Source organism: Electrona antarctica, assembly GCF_951216825.1.
Source record: "Electrona antarctica genome assembly, chromosome: 19".
Taxonomy (NCBI): domain Eukaryota; kingdom Metazoa; phylum Chordata; class Actinopteri; order Myctophiformes; family Myctophidae; genus Electrona; species Electrona antarctica.
The window spans coordinates 33,036,610-33,058,922 of NC_136800.1; the positions used below are offsets into that span (position 1 = coordinate 33,036,610).

At 44.0% G+C, this 22,313-nt stretch overlaps 1 protein-coding gene across 1 annotated transcript; it reads right to left on the reverse strand.

The window, feature by feature from the left end:
* Positions 1 to 15,883: 15,883 nt before the first annotated feature.
* LOC306943117 (COP9 signalosome complex subunit 6-like) lies at positions 15,884 to 16,792 on the reverse strand (the record flags this gene model as incomplete). The annotated part of the gene is made up of 1 exon (XM_079529319.1): positions 15,884 to 16,792. Exon 1 carries the CDS (start codon positions 16,775 to 16,777, stop codon positions 15,884 to 15,886), a length of 894 nt encoding a protein of 297 aa, XP_079385445.1. The 5' UTR covers positions 16,778 to 16,792.
* Positions 16,793 to 22,313: the final 5,521 nt, after the last annotated feature.

The window sequence follows — 22,313 nt, forward strand, 5'->3', positions numbered from 1 at the left end:
GCCAAACAAAGAATTAGAAAGTAGAAGAAAACGGCAGGTTACAACACTTTTTTGTTTGGTCCAAAATATTGTGTTTGTTGTCATGATTTGTCACGACTCGAGTTGGCTTCGTACGACGCTTAAAAGGTCTTTAAATAAATACTTTTTTAAATGTCTATGGGAAAAATGCATTGGGATTCATTTCCTGGGCGTCGTCATGAAAGGGGGCAGGACTGCGACGCTCTATAAGTATAGTAAGTATAGGGTTCTCCCGATCCGATCACGTGATCGGAAATTGGGGGGGTCATTATTTTCAAATGATCCGAATCGGATCTGGAGCAAAAAAACACGATTGGGGCATAGTATCAACATTTTATCCATATCATGATAATAGACACATTGTCTTTGATTTTGGATATTGTACTATTGTGATAAGTGTCCTATAAGAATCACACCTGTGTGAAATGAGGGGCACTCTTATCATCATACATCATCTCATTCCGGCCAATCACAATTTGCGTCTTCACTTTTCCGTCCTCACTTTTCCGTCTTCACTTTTCTGTCCTCACTTTTTATCCTCAATACGTACATTGCTCAGCCAGTCAAATCATCGCTATGGGGTACACACAAACAGACAAAGCTGGGCATAGGAGGCCCCTCAAAATTATAAATATCGGATCGAAAAATTCGGTATCGGCAGATACTCAAAAAAAGAAAGAAAAAAGAAATGATCAGGACATCTCTATTGGTAAGACATAACCATATAAGGAGTTCCTAATGCAACTACGCCCAAATATGGAGTGTGTTGTCTAACTTCAATGTGTCGTAAACAAATCAGTCAGCTCCATATAGGCTATGGGCACAAAAGAGAAGAAGAAGAAGAAGGGGGCATGAGGAGATCCCATGGCCATATATGGGCATTAATGGACAAGGAGTAAGGGGGTAGGAAATGAATGCCCAGGAAATGAATCCCAATGCATTTTTCCCATAGACATTTAAAAAAGTATTTATTTAAAGACCTTTTAAGCGTCGTACGAAGCCAACTCGAGTCGTGACAAATTGACACAGGGTATATCGGTCGGATCGGCAGTGCGGTGTGTACAGTATGTAGCTAAACGTAGCACAAAAGGTTTGGAAATTTGTGTCACTCGCATACTTGGCTGCACTGCTCATCCCACAAATGCATATTCCTTACAAATGGGGCACCAGTTAAAAGGGGAAATACAGAAGGCTTTCCAACAGTATAGAAGCTTTAATTGGCATGAATCATTGTTGCAACAACGTAATAATCTACCAAAACAAGTACATTTCTGAACTTGCATGAAGTGTCCAAAGCAAAACCTATAGCTTGTGTAAGCAGGAAGTGTGTGATGAGGAGGAGGAGGAGGAGGAAGGTAAAGGAAGAAGAGTCGAGGGTGCCAGGGAGGGCAAGGCATTGCAGGCTGACCTTCTCTATTTGCATCATGGGGGGGGGGGGGGGGGGGTCTTGGCTAAACATATCAGTCTGTCAGAGCGTGCATCCCCAGCCTGTGCCAGGTTTACACCAGGAATAGAGGAATCGAGAGTGCAAAGGGGGCAGGCGAGGGGGGAGGGAGGGGAGGGGCGGGGGAGGTGGGTGGGTGGGTGGATGTACGTGAAAGAAGCCTGCTGCTGGGAAAAGGACGGTGGCAGGCTGTCAGCCAGCGATGACAGCAGCGTCCACGGTGACAGTTCAGCTCGCTCAGCTGATGTGTGGCTGACCCACTAGCTGCTCCCGCAGAGGGGAACTTTGGCTATTTATGGGCAATAATTGGCCCAAATTAGCCGGTGCTGTCAGCTCCAATGTTAACATTAGTCATAGCCATATAGCCGAGCCGGGTGCTGTGTGCACATGCATATGCACACTGAATGCTCATACACAAAGGCAAGACAGGGTGCCAGCCAGGCAGCGCTATAGCTGGCACAAGAAAAGGTACATGTCCCACTGTGCGTGGGGCGTTTGGTACTGTTCTCTGCAACGACACCTCCCACATTCATAGACGGTGAGCTTATATTAGAGCCTGGAGTCTGGACAAGGCATATGGCGTGTGTTATCATCTACTATATAATGCGCCACTGCTCTGCATACGTGTGTGTGCGTGCATATATGAGTGTGTACGGTTGTAATGCACGTAACTCGAGAACCGTTTGACCCACCGACTTCACATTCGACACACGCGTTCCACACCCCCACATGGAGTGCAGTGCCAGGTATCGAGTCGGTCGGACCCACGGTTCTCCAGAACCACCACAAAAGGCTCTGGTCAGGCTCTGCCAGTACATGGGCCTAATGAGGCCAACTCCTTTCACCTGGGCCAGGCTCTGCCAGTGAGCCTAATGAGGCCAACTCCTTTCACGTGTGCAATTTCCAGCCTCTGCCTCAGCCAATTGAGGCTCAACCAATCAGGCTCTGCCAGTGGGCCGAATTGATTGCCAAGTACACTTTTCATTTTGCAGTCTTCACACACAGGCACATACACAGATCTCCATGTGGGACACCGGCTGACAGTTAAAACGGGTGCTATGACAACGTATATCATTAGGTTCCCAAGTTGCATCATTCCCAAGTAGGCCGGTGGCCGACTGCGACGGGCACGTACAGGTCTAGTTAATATAAAGTGATGTGCTCTTTCAGAATTATTGGATTTTTGGATTTGGTTAATTTGTCAGCAGTGTCAGAAGCAGTGGATAGTCACATAGAGGCCAATGCTGATGCATTGCTCCGACAAATGAAAGAATTGGCATTGACCGTCATGAGGGCAGTCTGCCTGCGCTGGCTGTATAAAACGTGTCCTCCAAGTCTCACCACACCTCCCTGCTAAAGCTATCAATGAATAGGAGCGCAGCACTAAAGGCACTTTCTTGGCTGAGCATTCAATGTCCACCACCAGCACTCTCTCTCTCTCACACAGACACACGCACGCACGCAGGCACGCACGCAAGCACGCACGCAGCAAGCGCACGCACGCACGCACACACACACACACACACACACACACACACACACACACACACACACACACGGAACGTACTTGATCCTTGAAGTCTATTTCACGCTTGTTGTGAGACAGAACGTCTGGCTGGCTGACTTACCGGCTGTCTGGCTGTCTGTCTGGCTGGCTGGTGAAACAAGCAAGGCCATTTCACCTCCCCTCTACATCAGCTGTAATAGGCCGGCGTGTTGTCTGCTAAACAAAGGCAAAGCCTGCCTGCCTCCCTCTCATCACCTGTCATTATTTGACACAGAAAGTCAGTGACTCGAATATCTGTGTGGACAGAAAAGGAGAAAGTGAAGACCAGCCCTGAAAGAGGAGCTCTCAGGGGCCAGTGAAGTGCCTTTTGAGGTTTCCTTTTGAGATTATTTAGTTTCAGTGAACTTTGGCAAACAAGCACGGATGGTGGACTCACTGGACTGTATATGCTGTGCTGTGCTGTGCTGTGCTTTTTAGCATGAGACCCAAACGAGAAAGTTTATGTCTCCTCGGGACCCAAACTATCTACGATCTGCTGCTGCTCTGTAGCCTACTGTACACATTGGTTCTCAAACCGCGGCGTGTTGGTCCGTACTGTACTGTACTGTACTGTACTGTACTGTACTGTACTGTACTGTACTGTACTGTACTGTACTGTACTGTACTGTACTGTACTGTACACCCTCACAGACCAGGGGTCAGTCAGTGTGGCCAGAGTGGCTACAGCGTGGGGGATCCAGGGTCACAGCTGCTCTCTGTCTGGGCTATTTAAAACCCTCCATACATCAGCGCTTCTGTCCTGGAGACCTGGCCTATAGCTCAGTGTCCACACACACACACACACACACACACACACACACACACACACACACACACACACACACACACACACACACACACACACACACACACACACACACACGTCATGCCATGTCACGATGTGTGTGTGTCTTAACTGCTGTTTATACTCTGCGCAGTAATGTTAGCTTACCTCCTAGACTAGAGTGTAAGAAAAGCAGCCTGAGAAGTTTTACAGTGTAGTGTGAAGTCAGACAGAATTTGCAGCAACAGTAGGACTCGACTCCCCCAGACTGTCTTACCTCATCAGCCATAAGGGGAAGGGGGGGGTTAGAGTTAGGTGAGGGAGAGAGCGGGGGAGGGAGGGAGGTGAACGGGGGAGGGAGGGAGGGAGAGAGCAGGGAATAGAATTTCAAAGAGGGAGCGTGGGTGAGACACAGGAGGACCTGTGTCTGGTGTTGCCCGAATGCCCGTAGCCTATAGCTCTCCTCCTTGAGTTTCAAGCCATCTTCCAGACCTCCCCCTGTCAACTTATGCCAGCCAGGCAGACATATATATATAACACAGGCTGACGTTGCCGATTCCGCCTCCGTCACTCCATTTAGGCCCGTTAGCGGTATTGCTCAACGAGCTCTTGAGTTGGTTAATTGATGCCAAGTATGCAAATTCTCAGCACGGCTGATAATTTGACCACAGCGGCAAAAAACATTTCAGCAACTACTGACAGGAATCAAATCAAGCCGACTGCTGCGGACACGAATGGGGGGGGGGGGGGGGGGGGACTGGGGGGGGCAGGCGGGGTGTACTGTTGCTTTGATTCCTCCCCTCTACTGATTGGTCTCACCTGTCACTTATGCTTCCCATCATGCTGAGTGCTGGCAGCAGGCAGGTAAACAGCGTTGATGGGGGCTGGGGGGGGGTTCTCAGCTGTTGCCAGCCTTATCCACAGGTCTTGGTCTGTCTGTCTGTCTGTCTGTCTGACTGTCTGACTGTGGGAAAAATGCTTACAACAATCCCAACAAGTCCCAGCAGCCTCTCCGTCTGTGGCTGCCATGGGTGGCCAACGTTGGTGTTGCAACCCACTACTAGACGAGGCTGTGTGTGGACACCCCGGGCTGATTATGCTCCATTGTTTAAATACCTGGAATGTACACATGCCACGCGCATGCGTGCATACACTACAGTATGTGCGTACGTGCGTGCATGCGTGCCCACACCCACAGCATGCAGACCAGAATGCACACACACACACACACACACACAGTCACACACACACACACACACACACACACACACACACACATGCACCCATGTGCATGCAAAGCTATACAGTGCCAAGCTACAGTGCCCTGAAGCCTTTTATTACACAGCTGAGCCCTAGACACGTTTGCGCCCACACACACACACGCATACACACACACGCACACGCACACGCACACCCACGCGCGCACACACACACACACACACACACACACACACACACACACACACACACACACACACACACACACACACACACACACACACACACACACACACACACACACACACACACACACACACACACACACACACACACACACACACAGTGGATCTGGCCTGTCAGCATGAGAGTTCCTACCCATATGGTAGGGGTGCCACAGTCTCCATGATTCCAAAAGTTCAGTTCTCCGCAGACAGACGCCATTGGCAAGACAAGGAGGAGTTGAATATGCGCACAACAACACAGATATTAGCCACCCAGCTATGCAATAACATCAGATCCCACAGGAAGCCCGTCTTACTGTGGATGTTATTAAAGGAAAATAGAAGCAGACACGGAGAGAAGGAGTCAAGTGTGTGTGTCTGCGTGTGTGTGTGTGTGTGTGCGTGTGCGTGTGCGTGTGCGTGTGTGTGTGTGTCTGTGTGTGTGCGTGTGCGCATGTGTGTGTGTGCAGGGCCCTGGGGCAGGTGGGGATCAAGGCAGGGGCAGACGAGAATGGGCTGGAAATAGGGATTGAGGTGATTTGGGTGGTGGGGGGGAAGTCATCGGTCTGACGCAGCACAAGAGAAAGCTGTCGGTCTGCGTCGAACTCAAGACAGACAGGGAGAGATGCTGCTATAGAGAAAGACACAGAATGTATTTCTGCTGTCAGTGGCATTGGCATGCAACATGTTCATTTGGCTCTCGGTGATACAGAATTAATCTGATTCTGAACTGATGGATTCTCATCTTTTTTTTTTGCTTCAGGGAAATGTGTTAATGTTATTACTTATTCTCAATTTATACTTCACATTGTAATTCATAAAATCCATATGCGCTGTGTAATGAGGTATAGTGTGTAGATTTGAGTCAATTATGTGCATAAACGCACATGCATTTTAAATGTAGACTCCCACACACACAGTATTTTGCCGTCGGAAGTTACATTTTAATTGCCAGAGTGGAGAGGAGCGAGGAAGAGTTGTCATTGGAATGCATTGTGTCTTAATTGGGTGGTAGGTACTGTAGCAGAGTGGACGAGACACTAGCCACTGTGGAAGAAAACAAGAAAAGAAAATAGAAGGGACAAAACACAGACAATCTAGCGATGTCACCTGACCAGCCACAAAGATACACAGTCACGTTTAATAGCATGAGCGACCACTCCAATTAGAATGGTTGGGGAGTGTGTTTGTTAAAGGTGGCGTGCGTGCGTTCGTGCGTGTGGGTCTGAGAGGAGTAGCTAGGAGGTTCGCTGAAGGTCCTGTCTCGGCAACATTACTCAGGCTCATCGGCCAACCGTGAACTGAATTAAATTGTGTGTGTGTGTGTGTGTGTGTGTGTGTGTGTGTGTGTGTGTGTGTGTGTGTGTGTGTGTGTGTGTGTGTGTGTGTGTGTGTGTGTGTGTGTGTGTGTCTTTCTCTTGGTTTATACAATACATGCACGCAGCCTGCATGTGCTTCTTGTTTAATGCTGCATTCACACTAGTTCAAAATAATATAGGCCGCAAGTCATTTTCAACGGAAGCCATCGGCATGCATGCAAGCTACAAACTGACGCCCGGCATGTGTCGCCGTGTGACGAGCAAAAACAGACGTTGAGCTGGCGTTAACTTTCATCAGCGCTCCAATGATGCAGTGAAGCGACAAATAATCATATGTTTTTGTTTCACCATTTACACTCCCATTCTCATACAAGTTCTGCTTGTAATGGGGGGAAAAAACATATTCTTACTGTCAGACCTTTGAATTTGGTCGGTCAGACGTTTCTCGTGTTTACAGTACATGGACACATGGCCGGACAGATATTTTGTGCATTCATACTATAGTAGGATATCTTATAGTCTTAGTTATTGTAGGCGCTGATCTACGTAGTATACCTAGCCTACTGTATATGTCTCTGCTGTCGGAAAGAAACACCTATCTCCAAGTTATTTTTTTCAGGAAATGAAAGATATACATATTTCAGGAAATTAAGAAAACCTTTTATTTTGAAAACAAAGCAATACTGCCTCCTCAAAGTTGCTATTGTGACTTTCCTATATTGTCAATTACTACCATGAGAGGGGAAGAGGTGGTGGAGTTAGTTGTTTTAGCAGACAGTCTGAGGGTCCACTGGAGTTAAGAGTGTCACAGGCCAGCCCGTGCCCTAGTATAGACACAGTACTGAGGAACTATGAATGCACACACACTACACTGCTGCTTCCAATAGCAATCACCATCAAGCCGGCTGGGAAGTGTGGGTTATATAGTGTTGTGTTGTGTTGTGTCATGTTTTCTTTACAGTGGACATCTGACATTTCACACAAGGACTAAAATTGTTTTAAAATGTTGATTAAATGTCACTGTGTGAAGTAATTGAATGATCTGTTGGTCACTTCACCTGTCTCTCCTCTGTTCACCTGTCTCTCCTCTGTTCACCTGTCTCTCCTCTGCAGTGCTGTCACTCCTCTAGATTGGAGGATGCCAAGTACTGTAGAGGAGGAGGGGTACGTGTTTTGTTCATGTTTATTATATGTTTGGTCTTGTTTATGTTAGGCTCTGGAAATGAATTGGGCATGTGAAATATAATTGAGTGTTTGTAGATTTAATATTCCTTAAGGTATAGTAATGTGGCAGATTACTCGTGGGCTTTAATTAGCCGTGTGGTGAGTTAATTAATTACCACTTACTGATTAGAGGATGGTTTGCCCCACCTGTATAAAAGCAGGATTGCTGCAGTTGAAGGGAGTTCAGTATGACTTGAGGCTAGTAAGAGACAACAGGGGAAAGAGGTTTTCTCTGAAGTGTGTTTTACTTTTCATTGGTTCAATATCTTCAAAAACAACACACAGATGTAAAGGGTGTTCAATAGCACTGATTTATGCAAAGGGAGAAAAAAAATTCAAAAACCTCGGAAATGGAGTTAGGTGGTTTCCTCCCGACAGCAATGTAGCTTTATATATGTGCCATGTCCTAGTCAATGTGCTTTGTCACCCTCTACAGACATGGAAGGAGCAAACCTGGCCAAGAGAGGGCAAGGTGTCAAAGTTGATTGGTGGCTAACAGCAATTTACAATTACAATTTAAGCATTTAGCAGATGCTCTTAATCCAGAGCGATTTACAGAAAGCAAGAACAAAAAACTAATACATCATTCAAAACATAAAAATAGTCATCATAGAGTGCTATGTCTTACATAAAGTGCTATTTAAGTTACATAAATTGAGCCTATGCATACGCCTGTAAGAGGTCGAGGCTAGGGCAAGTAGCTACGGCAAGTGCTATGGGCTAAGATGGAGTCTGAAGAGGTGCGTTTTCAGACTGTGGCGGAAGTTTGGGAGGGCTTTTTTTATGCCTGGTTTTGTTGTTGTTGCTGCCTTGTATTTTGAGTTATATTAAAGTCACTTTATTTCATGTTTTCAAGCCTGGAACTTCTGGAGATGTGGAATAAACCTTTTTTGAGTTCAACCTTTGGTCATTCCAAATGTCCTTTTTGCTGCTCAAAGTCAGTCAGTGTAAATAGACTCAACAACCACCACAAGGACAAAAGGTCAGTAGTTATAAATAATATATTGCTTAGTGTCGTGAAAGGCCCATTATGATGCAGCTAGAAAAGACGGAATCCGTTGGTTATTCGTTTAATGATGACTTTCATCGTACACTTCTCTGGGATATAGCTGGCTGTTATTGTTTTCCAGACCTGCTGGCTTTGAAATGCATGCAGACTTTTATGGTGTTATATTGGTAAGGTTAAAGCAAAACAACAACAGAACTATCTCTATCCCTCCGTCTCTCTGAAACGTTGTTATGTGCTGGAGTTCTTGTGTGTATACTGTGACTCTGAGTCCTGCCAGCGCCCAGGCCCAGTGTCGCAGGTAGACTTCCCTCTCAGCCATGCTCTGTTTGGCATGCAGCAGACAGTCTCTTCTCTCATGTCCAGGAGATGGATGAGTGGTGGTCTTTACGTTCTCTCATCGTTCCCCAGGGTGCCATCTTACGGTGCCGTCGTCGCATCCTCCCCCTCTCCCCTCCCCCCCCCCCCCCCCCCCCCCCCCCCCCCCCCCCCCTCTCTCTCTCTCTCTCTCTCTCTCCTATTTATCTGTCTTTTGTTTATCTCAGGTTAGACTGTTGGGATACATGCTATGCAATGAATACACACACATTTCCAGACTTTAGATTGGTCTTTTAATCTCCTTTTTATCTCCTTACTGTTGCCTGCCCAAGACTCTTCTTCTTATTGTATTTTAGCTTTTTTCTTTTTTGATGCAGCTTAAGTAGTTATTTTGTTAGGTCTTAATATGCATGTTTGCCGTCTTGTACTCCTATCTTAAGACCAGGTGTCCTCACAAGAATAAACTGTGTGTGTGTGTGTGTGTGTGTGTGTGTGTGTGTGTGTGTGTGTGTGTGTGTGTGTGTGTGTGTGTGTGTGTGTGTGTGTGTGTGTGTGTGTGTGTGTGTGTGTGTGTGTGTGTGTGTGTGTGTGTGTGTGTGTGTGTGTGTGTGTGTGTGTGTGTGTGTGTGTGTGTGTGTGTGTACGCACATATGGGTCACATGGGTTAATGTCCAAAGCTCCATTATGAATGAGTGTGCTGCTACACAGGATCTGCTGTATTAAGGATTCAGAGAGGTGGATGTGCGTGCATGTGCGTGCGAGCGTACATTTGTGTGTGGCCATGCGTGTAAATCAGTGCCAGAGCTCACAGGGCACCTGTAACTTGCCTGAGTTGCGTTGAGACTCTGTTTGCATTTTATAGCATGTACAATGCGCTGATAATCTCTCGCACCCATCTGATCTCATGTACAGCACATAACTAGAGTAGCCTATGTGGACCTGAAGTGCCATCAACCTTTGTGTCTACGTACCTTATACACCAAAATACATGCACGTATTTTGGTGTACGTGCATGTACTGTATTGTTAGTTGTTACCAGCTGTATTTTGCCATGTGTATACAGTATACAGGGGCGGCGGTGGCTCAGGGGTAGAGTGGCCGGATGGGAACCGCAAGGTTGACAGTTCGAACCCGGGCTCCCCCAGAGTTAGTGTCGAAGTGTCCTTGAGCAAGACTCTGAACCCCTAATTGCTCCTGATGTGCTGGTTGGTGCCTTGCATGGTTTCCGCCGCCATCGGTGTGTGAATGTGTGTGTGAATGGGTGAATGTAATGCACAAACTATGTAAAGCGCCTTAGATAAAGGCGCTATATAAATGCACCATTTACAGTATGTAGATATCTTCGATTTTTAGAGGTCTCTGCCCTCTTAGTTCATTTATTTTCATGGAAACAACACAAACGATAGAGCTGGCACAAAGATGGATTTCTCACTTTAAACCTGTGATGCGACAAATAAAGATGATTGTGAGTAATATTTAGTTGTGTTGGTGGGTGTCAGACACCAGAAATAGCCAATCTATGCCAATAATAATGATGTCGGATTTATGAGCGGACCAAAATCAGGCAGTAAGGAAAATGACAGTGGTGTGGTCGCAAAGCACTTGTTAGAGGCAGTTATTGCTTTGTTCAACTCATGATGTATAGTTGTATACAGTATTTGCCCTTCTTTAAGGTCATTTCAGACGGGGAGCGAGTGACGCAGGCATTATTGTCGCCTGAATCAGTGACAGGTCTGCTGGGTCTTTGAGGGGCGCATATAGTGTGAAAAAAGAAGCTCACCACAATCCAGGTCTAGTTACAAAATGAGCATGCGTGACAATTTCACGGGGCCGTGGCGCGCCTGTGATAATACGCTTGCGTAATCGCCCCTCAACTTCTCTGCGTGTCAAATAAATGCACGCCTCTCACTGACAATGAATTACTAGAATTACTAAAAACACGCTCGCCCTCATTTTTTCCCACCGACCTCACACCAACCACACGATGGGGAGGTTCATGTATTCTTGTATTTGTTTTACTGAGAATAAGGTTAGAAATAAGTTTAGGGTTAGGCATAGTTTTACTGAGGTTACGGTTAGGAATAAGGTTAGGTTTAACCATTTAGGCATCATTTACTGAGGTTACGTTTAGGAATACCAGGTTGAGCAGTTCCGCCGGCTGTACGCCTGTGGTGACTCGTACTGGTATTCGTCTGGAAAAAAAAGGCCTTTAGACGATCACCCTCTCTCCTCTGCAACGACCTACTTGTGCTGGCAACCGCTCCATTGAAGCCATGCTATTCTTCACTGGGATAATGCTTTGATAATTCAAAACAATCCAACACAAGCTAAGCACCTACAGTTCCACTTATTCCCAGCCAGAACACAATGGCGTGGTACATGTCATTGCTGCAGCTTTGTGAGTATTGTGTATAGGCTACTGTGTATAGAGACTAAATATAAAGCATGTTGTATTAGTGCAGTGAGATCAGGAGAATAAATGAGGATATTTGAATGCTACACAGTGAAATCAGGAGTGCTGTTTATGCGACCTTTACAATATTTGTTGCACTTTTAGAGTTTATTTGTGCATTCCAAATTTGACTGTGTACCAGTTCAGGGATATCGTGTACTGTATGTGATGTGCTTTATATGTTCGGATTGTGCTTGTCTTTTTGTCTTTTACTGTGCTTTATGGTTGCCCCACATTCCCCCGCCTATGGTTCAATAAACCCATGCACAGACACACAGCCACTTTAAATTCCACGGGTTGCATCGCGGCACGTTGTGAGCTTGTAGATCGGCAATTTTTGCTACTTTTGTGCGACTCTAGTAATACGTTGGAATATGGACATAGGAGGTTCCTGCACTAAAGCAACGAAATTCTATATCAGGAATGTATGGTGTCGTTTTACAATGGTGACAGGCATACTGTACTTTCACACTGATATCTCTTGAAAGGGGGAAATCCCTTCCGAAACCCAAATCGGCATGTGTGCTCTTGAACAGCTGAGTCTGGACTTGTGAACATGAGAAAGTGTCATTGGGGAGGTGAAGGGGGGTGGAGGGTGCTTGGTGTAAACACATACCCACTTCCCCAAGTGAAAATCCATGTGATCTGGGTGGCTGTAATCATTTTCACATGGGGCATTGCGATATGCAATGTGGTGACACTGGTGAACAAATTGTTTGTGCACCTCAAATCAGTGCTGTAAAAAGTATTCAGATGTTTTACTTAAGTGAAAGTATCAATACCACAATGTAGAAATATAAGTACAAGTCCAGAATTCAAAATTGACTTGAGTATAAAAGTACAAAAGTATTGGCATCAAAATATACCGGTACTGAAAGTACCAAAATTAAAAGTACTCATTATGCAGAATGTACCATTTAAAAAGTTTTCAAATCAAAATCTTTTTAAAATAGCAGATCTACATTGCGATGCATTGTGAGCTGGTAGATTCTCTATTTTCTAATTGCCAAAGTTTAAATGAGAAAGAAGTGGTTAATGTATGTTTGTATGCATTAACTATTAATGATCAAATTTGTACTTATTGTAAGTACTTGCATGTGCAAGGGCTATGTGACTGAACGCAGTAAAGAGGGTACAAGGGGTACATGATTGTATATGTTGTCTTTATCACTTACTTACTAATGTAGTACTTACTAGTACTTACTAGTGTGGTGTACAGTAGTACTTGTTCCCAGTACTACACCACTACACTTAGGCGTAGTGGGAACTGTGTGCATCTGTTGCCCAAAATATAAAATTGCTTAAAGACAGGGAAAGCACAAAGGACATAAAAGACTGGACAGAAGAATCTGTGCTCTGCTTGCAGGAATGTTTATGACATGTTTAAGCAGTTTTGTGGTGATTTATTTGACACATTGTTTGAAGTAACATGGACACACAGTATACTGCCTTTTGTGGGAAAATTATATTTTGTTTGTAAGCAAGTAAAAATGTACTGTAACAAGAGACCAAATCCGTTACTGTAAGTCCAGCATAATACAGTAGAAAGTCTTGTTTTTAAACAGGGAGGGAGTAACTAAGTATAGCTACAGTACCAATAAGCTGTAAATAGACATTTTAAAAGCAAAACAGAACTATAAATCTGCTGCAAACCATCTTGGCTCAGCCTAAGCATGAAAACTATAGCAGGCATCCAGAATTCACTTTGGATGGCTAATGCACTTAATTCTATTCATTTACTTTTGGTACATTTTGTACTGAAATTCAGGAGTAAAAATAAATCTGCACTTTGACACAGACCAAAATAATGTTGAGAAGTAGTACAGGAAATCTATGGAAAATACAGGGTCAACCTCAATCTAATTGCAATAAAAACAAACTCAGCTGATTTTGCATCTTCAATATATCCTGAATAACAGAAAAAAGGTTGCCTCGAATCGAGGGGAAAGTGTTGAAAATGGCCTGTACAGTATGGCCACCATTGACATCCTATTATAAGGCAATATTTTCTAAATTTCCTTATGCTTTAAAGGTATATTCAGTGATTTGACTTAATCTAAATATCACTTATTTTTTCTTTTTTTCTGGATAATCCTCCCTACTATAGAGTGTGCTGACCATATAAGGAGTTCCTCCCTGTCCCCAGTGAGCCCCTGGGGTCAAAAAACCATAGTTTCAGTTTTGGTGGCGGGTGGCAAAGCCTTCATCCAATCAGGATGAGAGGGGCCTTCCTCCAATCATGATCGAGTGGGGTGCGCATGCTGTTGGCCTGTTGCACTTCCCCCCACTGTAGAGCGTGCATGTGCACATTTTGTTACCGGGGCGGACTGGGTGGTTCTCCAAATCACTCAAATCACTGAATGCTCCTTTAAGTAGCACGTGACATATCAAACTAGGGGGTTTTCATGATGCTGAATCCATTCCAAGCATTAGTTTTGCAGAAAAACCCTCATTGGGCTAAATTTGGCCATAGCAACTTGCCCAAATGTGATGATGTCAGCACATTTCGAAAACTTGATAAAGTATCTACCCTCTTCGACTTCTTCTATTATGATACTAGGAGATTTAAATGACCTGTATAGTGAGAAAGATGAAAGTATAAAGACCTTCATGTCCAGATTAGGCTTTAAACAATTAATCACAAATCCAACTACAGATTACGGAAGTATTTTAGATCATGTATATTTTAACAAATGCGAAAATATTATTACAGAAATTGAAATTAGAGACACCTATTACTCTGACCATGATTTAGTATTAATTAGTATTAATATCACTATAGTGAACATATTTTCTTTCAGTTTATATACCTTTTTTTTCATCAGATATCGATGATTTATTTTTCTTTGAGAAACTAAAAAGGGATCCAGGACAGTTCTAAATCGATAGAACAATACTACTTTTTTACATGCAAAAACTAGGTACGTAGCAAATAGCTAAACCTAAAAATTCAATATTTCAAACACAGTTTGTAGCGGTCGACAGTACTTGCGCGCTCTGCTTGCGCACTAGTAGGCCATGTATGGCCTACTTGTGTGCAACAAGCAAGTAGGCACTCGACAGAGTGCAGTTCTAGTTTATCATGCTTTTACTTCCTGATTGTTTGTTTATTTATCACTAACTTAAACGTTCATCAGCAGCCATCAGCACGATTCGAAATGTGTTAGTAAAAAAAAACACCTTTCACGCACCTTTTCACACCTTCCAAGCAGCATCTCAGATATATACCGGTACACAAACAATCTTGGATGGTACTGGCTTTGTCCATACGACAGCTTTTGGTTGAGTGTCAGTAGTGATTTCAACTTTTCAAATAATTACTCTGGGAACTTCTTGTTTTTAAGTACATAGCAACAACTTTAGCTACATTTATTTTGAACTTTTAGCAACTTTTGAGACGTGACTCAAATACTAAAATGCACACGTTGACACGCGCACACGCACACACGCACACACACACAAACTATTTTCATGTGTCACATGCACATTCACAGCACAAGTCTATCTGCCTGGCAGCTGTGCATTGTGAGAATGACAGCCGTATTGACAGCCGTATTGACAGCCCACCTGATTAGCCAGACACACAAGCAACAGCACCAATCATTGTTGGCTGACTGCTGTAGCGTGTTACTGCTGTCGGGCAGAAACCGCTTATCCCCATATTCTTTCTTTTTGTTCTGTCGTACATTAATGCCCGACTTGATCAGTGTCACACAAAAGCATTCACACCACGTTTTGAGCTTGTAGATCTGCTAATTGAGCTTGTAGATCTGCTAATTTTTTAATTTAAATCCTGAAAAGTAACATGTTTTGGACATATGAGGTTTCCTCCCGACAGATGGTGTGTTGTTACATGCAACGTTTTTCTGCATCTTTCTTTTTCTTTTTTTGTCAAATCATTTTTTTTTTTTATTGGGAAATCACACAGACAGAAAAGACTTAGAAACTCCTCCACCAGTACAATTGATAATCAGAAAAGTGCCTTCTGTCATTAATTATTACACTTTTAACAGAAAAAAAAATAGAAATCCAACTTACAGCTAGCTTATACTTATGAAGTATAAGTTTTGCTTTGGACTTTGATTACATTTGTGGCATCCACCGTCCGCTAACACACAAGGCCATTTGTTTTCGGGCAGAGACCTTGTCTTTTTAGTATCGCCCTACCTATCATCGCCAAAACAAAAACTCTCCTTGAGACTTCCTTTCAGATGGGGGTCCACGCCCGCGCCCCTATCAATTTAGTTTTGGGAGGGCAGCGGTCCTTGACATGATAACCACTGTTCTCTCATTCCAGCTTCTTTAGAACAGTCCTCCTCTAATCCTCCAATTACCAACCTCTAATCCTCCGATTACTAAATCCCTGTCGGTTTTCATACAGGACGTTGAACTTGGTGAGCATCTGGTTGGCGCTGTTGCAGGTCTTGGTGACATAGCCTAGATAGGCCATGAGCCCTACGTCGTTGCACTGATCATAGAAATCGGTCTTGAAGTTCTGAGTGCTGAGGACGGGCAGCCTGTGGCACAGGGCATTGGCCTCTCGCATGATCTCGTGATTGAACGGCACCTCTCCCGCTTGCACCGCCTTGACGTATTCCAGGATGATCTGCACACGGCTGTGGAGCATCTTGATGGCGCTGTGCTGGGCCAGGAGGTGTTCGGCCACCGTGGAGTTCTCCGCCGAGCCGGGGGCCGTGCGAGCCACGTGGTCGACGCCGATCCTCTCAGCCTCCTCCGTGGCGAGCGTGTAGGTGAGCTCGGCAAACAGCATTGTGGCCTCGCCGTTGACGATGTCAATCACGGACTCGTATATGGTGACGGGGAGATCCGCCTGCTTGATTGTCGGGTTGAGCTTGAGGAGGAGAGGGCTCTCGATGATCTCGGACACCTGCTTGTGAATGTGGATGTCCGCCTGTCCGGGTGGGCCCCCGGTGGTGTACCAGCCCAGGAACTCCATTTCTTTGAAGACCTGCTTGAACTGTTCCTCCTTGGTGAAGTAGTACGCCTTGTCAATGTTCAGCCGGTCGTCCTCAGCCTGGGCGAGCAGCTCGAAGGAGTTCATCACCTCGATGCTTCTGCCCTCCTGCTTCCCGATGAGCGCTCCGATCACCTGCACGGGACGCCCTCCCTCTTGTGAGCGGACACGTATCCAGTGGTCCGATATGTTGAGGATGACGAGGGGGTGCAGGGCCACGGACACGCTCCCCGCGACCCCCGACGCCATGACGCTGGCTACTCCGTCGACCTGCATCTCTTCAGCATGGTACATCGCCATCTTGACAGGTCTATCAGAAAATCTGAGGAATGCTATTGTGTATTATAGATATATATATATATATATAAGCCAGTTCTACGCTATGATGCGATACTGTGACATCAATCATCTCCGTATCACAGACAAATATGGAGCCATGTAGAACTCCATATTTAGGCTATTTAATAATGCGGTGCTATGACATATCGAGAGATATGCCCAGAGGGCATATTAGAAACTACAGAATAAATGGTTTAAATAAGTCGGTACAATTTATAATTTAGGCATTTAACAGAAGTGCGAGATTTACTGTGACATCAGACATCTCCGTATTTGGACATAAAGGCTGATACCCCTACTAGAGGTTAAGGCCGCTAAGTGGCACTCTCACCTACGGGTACTCAACACCTACATTGCACAGCCCATCCGACCAATATATCGGAGTCATAAGGCTCTATTTTGTGCATCTTAATTATCAGGTCTTATGACTTAAGACCCGGTATGACTTAAAGGAGAATTCCATACTAAAAGGCTTTCTTACCTTTCTTTGTAGTTGTTACGTCCCCACCAAAGAGGTCCAGGTGTTAATTTTGTGCAAAAGCTCCTTATTGGCTATTTCCCCTACCATTAGCCCTAATTGAATTGCATTGAATTGAATGGGAATTGAATGGGGCTATGGGGTGTTGTGCTAATTCGCTTATTTCCATCGCTCAAAATTATAATTTTTTTGTATATATCCTCTCTTCATAATGTAAATAATATCCCAAGCGGCACACTTTACTACTTATTTTGATGGAAATAAGCGAATGAGTTTTTATTTTGATGGAAATAAGTTTTTGCACAAAAAAACACCTGGACCTCTTTGGTGGGGACGTAACGACTACAAAGAAAGGTAAGAAAGCCTTCTAGCATGGAATTCTCCTTTAACTTGTGCCCGATTTAGACTGCAGTCACATCAAGTCAAATCCGATTCAAATCCGATCTTTTGGCCCGACCTTTCACACTGCCGTTTGCAAGTGACCACATCTGATTCCACATTATTCCTATATAAACAAACGTATGTTGCACTCTCGCTTGTTTTCTTTCTTTTGCTCTCGTTTTCTCTCTCTTGTTTACTTGGTTCAGCGCGTTGTAAATGCAAATACTCACGCTCTGTAATGACGTCACGTCAGTAGCGCTCGGGTCACGCTGCAAGTGACGCTTTGGACAGTTTGATATGTGACTTGGGTCACTTCATGTTGCATTCAGAATGAGACGGATCTCCTCAAATCAGATTGGATTGTATTTAAGCAAATCTGGATTCAGTTTATTTTTTAAATGTATACACTTCAATTATCCTCAATATCTCAAACAGTTTCTAGAACCACCCGCTACCAATTACCAACTGAGGCATTCCACTCAACCTTATGTTTCTGTTCCCATAGTCTCCAATGCATTAGGTAAGAACGCATTTATGTTTAAAGCTCCCTCTGACTGGAACAACTTACCAACCAATATTCGAACCATTTCATCTTTCAACATGTTCAAAAGTGCGCTGTCTTCTTACCTTACGACCTCTTGCACATGCCCATGAGGCCATTGCTCTTCAATTTATTTATTACATTTATTTATATACTATTATATTATATACTTCACTTAGCCTATTTATAGCTACTCTCAATGAATATATAAAAAGTGAGCTACTGAGTGTACATGTGTGTATGCATGTATATGTGCATGGATGTGTATACTGTATGTGTACATATATATGTGTATATGTGTTTCACGTGTATATGTATGCACGGGATATGTACACATGTGTTTAATCAACTGTATTCTACTGCTGACCAACGGAAGTGACAGTGATATCTGACAGAACAAATGATCCATCTCTTTGCTACATACATGTGCTTGCATATTGTAATACCCTGTTTTTGTGTTTTGTGTTTTTTGTTTTGTGTTTTTGTTTTCTTTTTTTTTGTGTATTGTATTGATTGTAGTTAGGACCCTCTCGAAAACGAGATACCATATCTCAATGGGGTATTCCTAAATAAAGAATTTCAAACAACAACAAATCAGATTTCTATCTTGAAGTGACACAGATCTCATTCAGGCTAAATGCAGGCTAGATTTGGCTGCCAGTGTAAATGGAGCCTTGGAGACCTGAAGGCGTGGCCAATGCTGTTTTGTTATTATGAGTGGCCTAAAAACATGGCCACGTCTCCAGGTCTAATTTAAGACATACGACCCAGTTATTAGCTGCTTCCGCGCCATTGGCGTAGATCTAGGTCAATTGAAGCCTATTTTTTTGATACTACGCCTAACGTAATTGGCATAGATCAATGGCAATTGCGCTTTTATAGTGCATTCGATCGATCAAGCTACTTACGTTAGCATCAGGTAGCTGTTGTTGTCATGACAATGTATTGCCCATCTTAGATCGACCTCACCATAATAATCCATTCTATCCGTTTCTTTCAATCGCCTGTATCTCCTATATTCCTTGTCCCAGATGGCATTTTTGGTCAAAACGTTTCTTTGACAGCACAGAGCCGGCGATGTGGAGCTCTCCAGTGCCCCGGTTTGGATTCATCTTGTAAACAAGGCCTGTCCAGGCTCCGTTCAGCTTCCTAGGTTATGTTGACTTCCGGTGGACCGGAAATGTGGCTTTTCAAAATAAGAGCTCAACTGGGAAAAATGCTGGCGTGAATTAGATCCTACTTTTTCAATAAATGCTAGCGGTTAGAGTGTTAAGACGCGCAAAATAGGCCCTATAGTATCAGGGCCCTTGTCAGAGTCTAGTCAGAGTATACTCTGACACGATTGTAGTTGTACAAGTCTGTTTGTGCCCATATGGAGATCTCTGTATCTGTCTGTCTACCTGCAGTCACTTTTATTCTCATATATGGAGATCCTTGATGTCATATTGAGTATATTGGCATGCCCATATATCAGCATATCGGTCGGATTGCCGGTTCTGGACAATCATTTCTGAACGACTCGTTGGCAAGCACCGCACTCCCTGGAGTCCTTTCCGATGTGCGCACCGAGTTTGAAGTCAGTCAGTGCATATATGCGGATGACCATACTGTATATGGGCATCGTTTGTGACGTCCACTGTCCGCTGACCCACAAGGGAATTCTAATAGGACAGTTGGACTAGTACGTGCGATGCCCGTTCCGAAACGCATGCCTCTTCCGTTATGCAATACACATTGTACCCGTTGTCAGTGTACTTAGTGCAATACCCATTGTACCGGTTGTCAGAGTACTTAGTTTAGTACCTATTGTACCAGTTGTCAGTCTACCTAGTGCAGTACCCATTTTCATAGTACTTGGAGTCCAGTCTTGCCTCATTGTTGACGATGACCATGATCTTAACTAATGCGACCCTATCGGTTTGCAACTTGGATGGCACTCAGTCGGCAGATCAGACCGCGGGCACTTGCTCGGATGGGCCAAGCCTGCCTTCTTTTCAATATATTTTGGAACTCATTTTCTTTTTTTTATAATTTTTATCCCACGATTTTTTGTAACCCATTTTTCACCCCTGTGTTATCTAATGTGGTCCTGGGCTCTACACACCCTCCGCCAACCTGGGGAGAGCATCCTTCATGCATGAGTGTCCAAGTCGCCCCTTTACACTTGACAGGGGGGAGTTTCCCTGGTTGGACGTAACGCGTGGAAGGAACATCTTATTCCAACCAGTTCCTTTCCCCTCCATCAGGCCGCCTGGCCAGGGGGAGGCCACCAGGCCACCAGGATTACTGCATGTTTTTTGTGAGGGTACCTACCCTCACAAAAAATTTCAATGTATTAATGTTCTCAATCAGTCATGTGACAGCACATGCTACCAGCATCACCTGTTTCAGAAGTTGTGGGGGTAATATAAGTAAAAATGTAGGTTACCCAGTGCATTAAGAATTGACACCATGGGTTCTACGCCTGTATGTGATAAGTTGGGATTGAGACTGGCCCTCATTTATCAAACTTACATCTTAGACCAAAAAATGGGCGTATCTCAAGTCGGCATTCATCAACCTGTCATCAATTTGACACTCAAATATCACGCCAGCTAGGTCTCAAGCTCATGCACACCATTTTTCTTTTTATCATCAGCATAGTCTAACAATCTGACAGGCATCTAAACGTAACGCGGCAGCCACATATTCAATTAAAATGATTTAACCATAGCATCTAATATCTAACCAGGCGTAACCCTAACATAAATAGGTAGTTGCAATTACAGAGTTAACGGGTGACATATTTACAAGCATTTAAGACCGAGGTATTAAAAACAATATATCCTAAAGATTAGATGCTTAATCATTCACCCAGAACAAGAGCTTAGAGAATGGGTGGGGTAACTTGACACATCAGTGAAGATCCTCTTCTTGGCTGTATTCAGCTTCTTCGCGTTGAAAAACTCGACAGGCGTGTTTAAATGACAATTGGTCTCATCCTTCACAGTTTATCAACATCGACCATTCTTATGCTGTGATAGGCAGGATACGACCACTTGATAAATCGCACGTGAGCTGCGTCGTGATTTGATTTTGGATCCCCATTAGATCGTGCAATAGCAACCAGCTAGTCTTCCTGGGGTCCGCGTACAAAACATACCATAGAAACAAATAACAATTCCAAAATCTAAATTATTAAACAGTGCTCAACACACAATACAGAATTGGGAAACAATTGCTGGAATTGTTGGAAATGGATGGAAATGGATGGAAAAGAACAATAAACAAAAAAACACTTCACAGTGTCAAATACAATTGTATATTCGTTCTAAAAGTAAATTTACTGTAAATGCAGCAGGGGTTTCGACGCAGGTTATTCCAAAGATGATCTATGATCTCTAAATAAAAGATCTCTTTAAAACAATTGTCTTTTGGACCAGGTAATACAAGCTGCCCATTACTGTAACCTCAGAGATGATTCCTGTGCTGGCATATGAGACAAGTGCAATAATTATATGGAAATATTTATAATAAAGTTTATAATAAAGTACAGATAATTTTATATAAAAGCTATGCAGTACAAAAAAACGTACGCTTACTGCCAGGACTGTCAGGGCTTAGGTTATGAATAACGTGATCTGTGTTACAATGTGTCCTTGCACAATTAGACCCTAGTCTTCCCGAACAGAACTGGTATACCAAGCCATGCATGCAGTGCATGCAGTCTAATAAAACATGCATACTATAAAGTGTATGTCTGGTAAAATGGGACAGACATAAAACATCTAACGACACTGGATTCGGGAGAGCCTTATAAATCAGTGGTGAGTCACTCTTCCACTTGCAGGGCTGCAGGAAATGAATTCTCAAGCATTACAGCTTCATTTGAAACCCAACCAAAGATGGACAGTTTTTTCAATCGACAGATTTACAAGCAAAATTTGTTTTACACTCTAGTTTACAACACCATATGAGGGGAGCACTGGGAGAATCATCCGTCTAAATGGCAATTCACTCTATTAGCGGTTATAGGCTTGCTTGGATCAGAGAGGCCGTAGGACAGA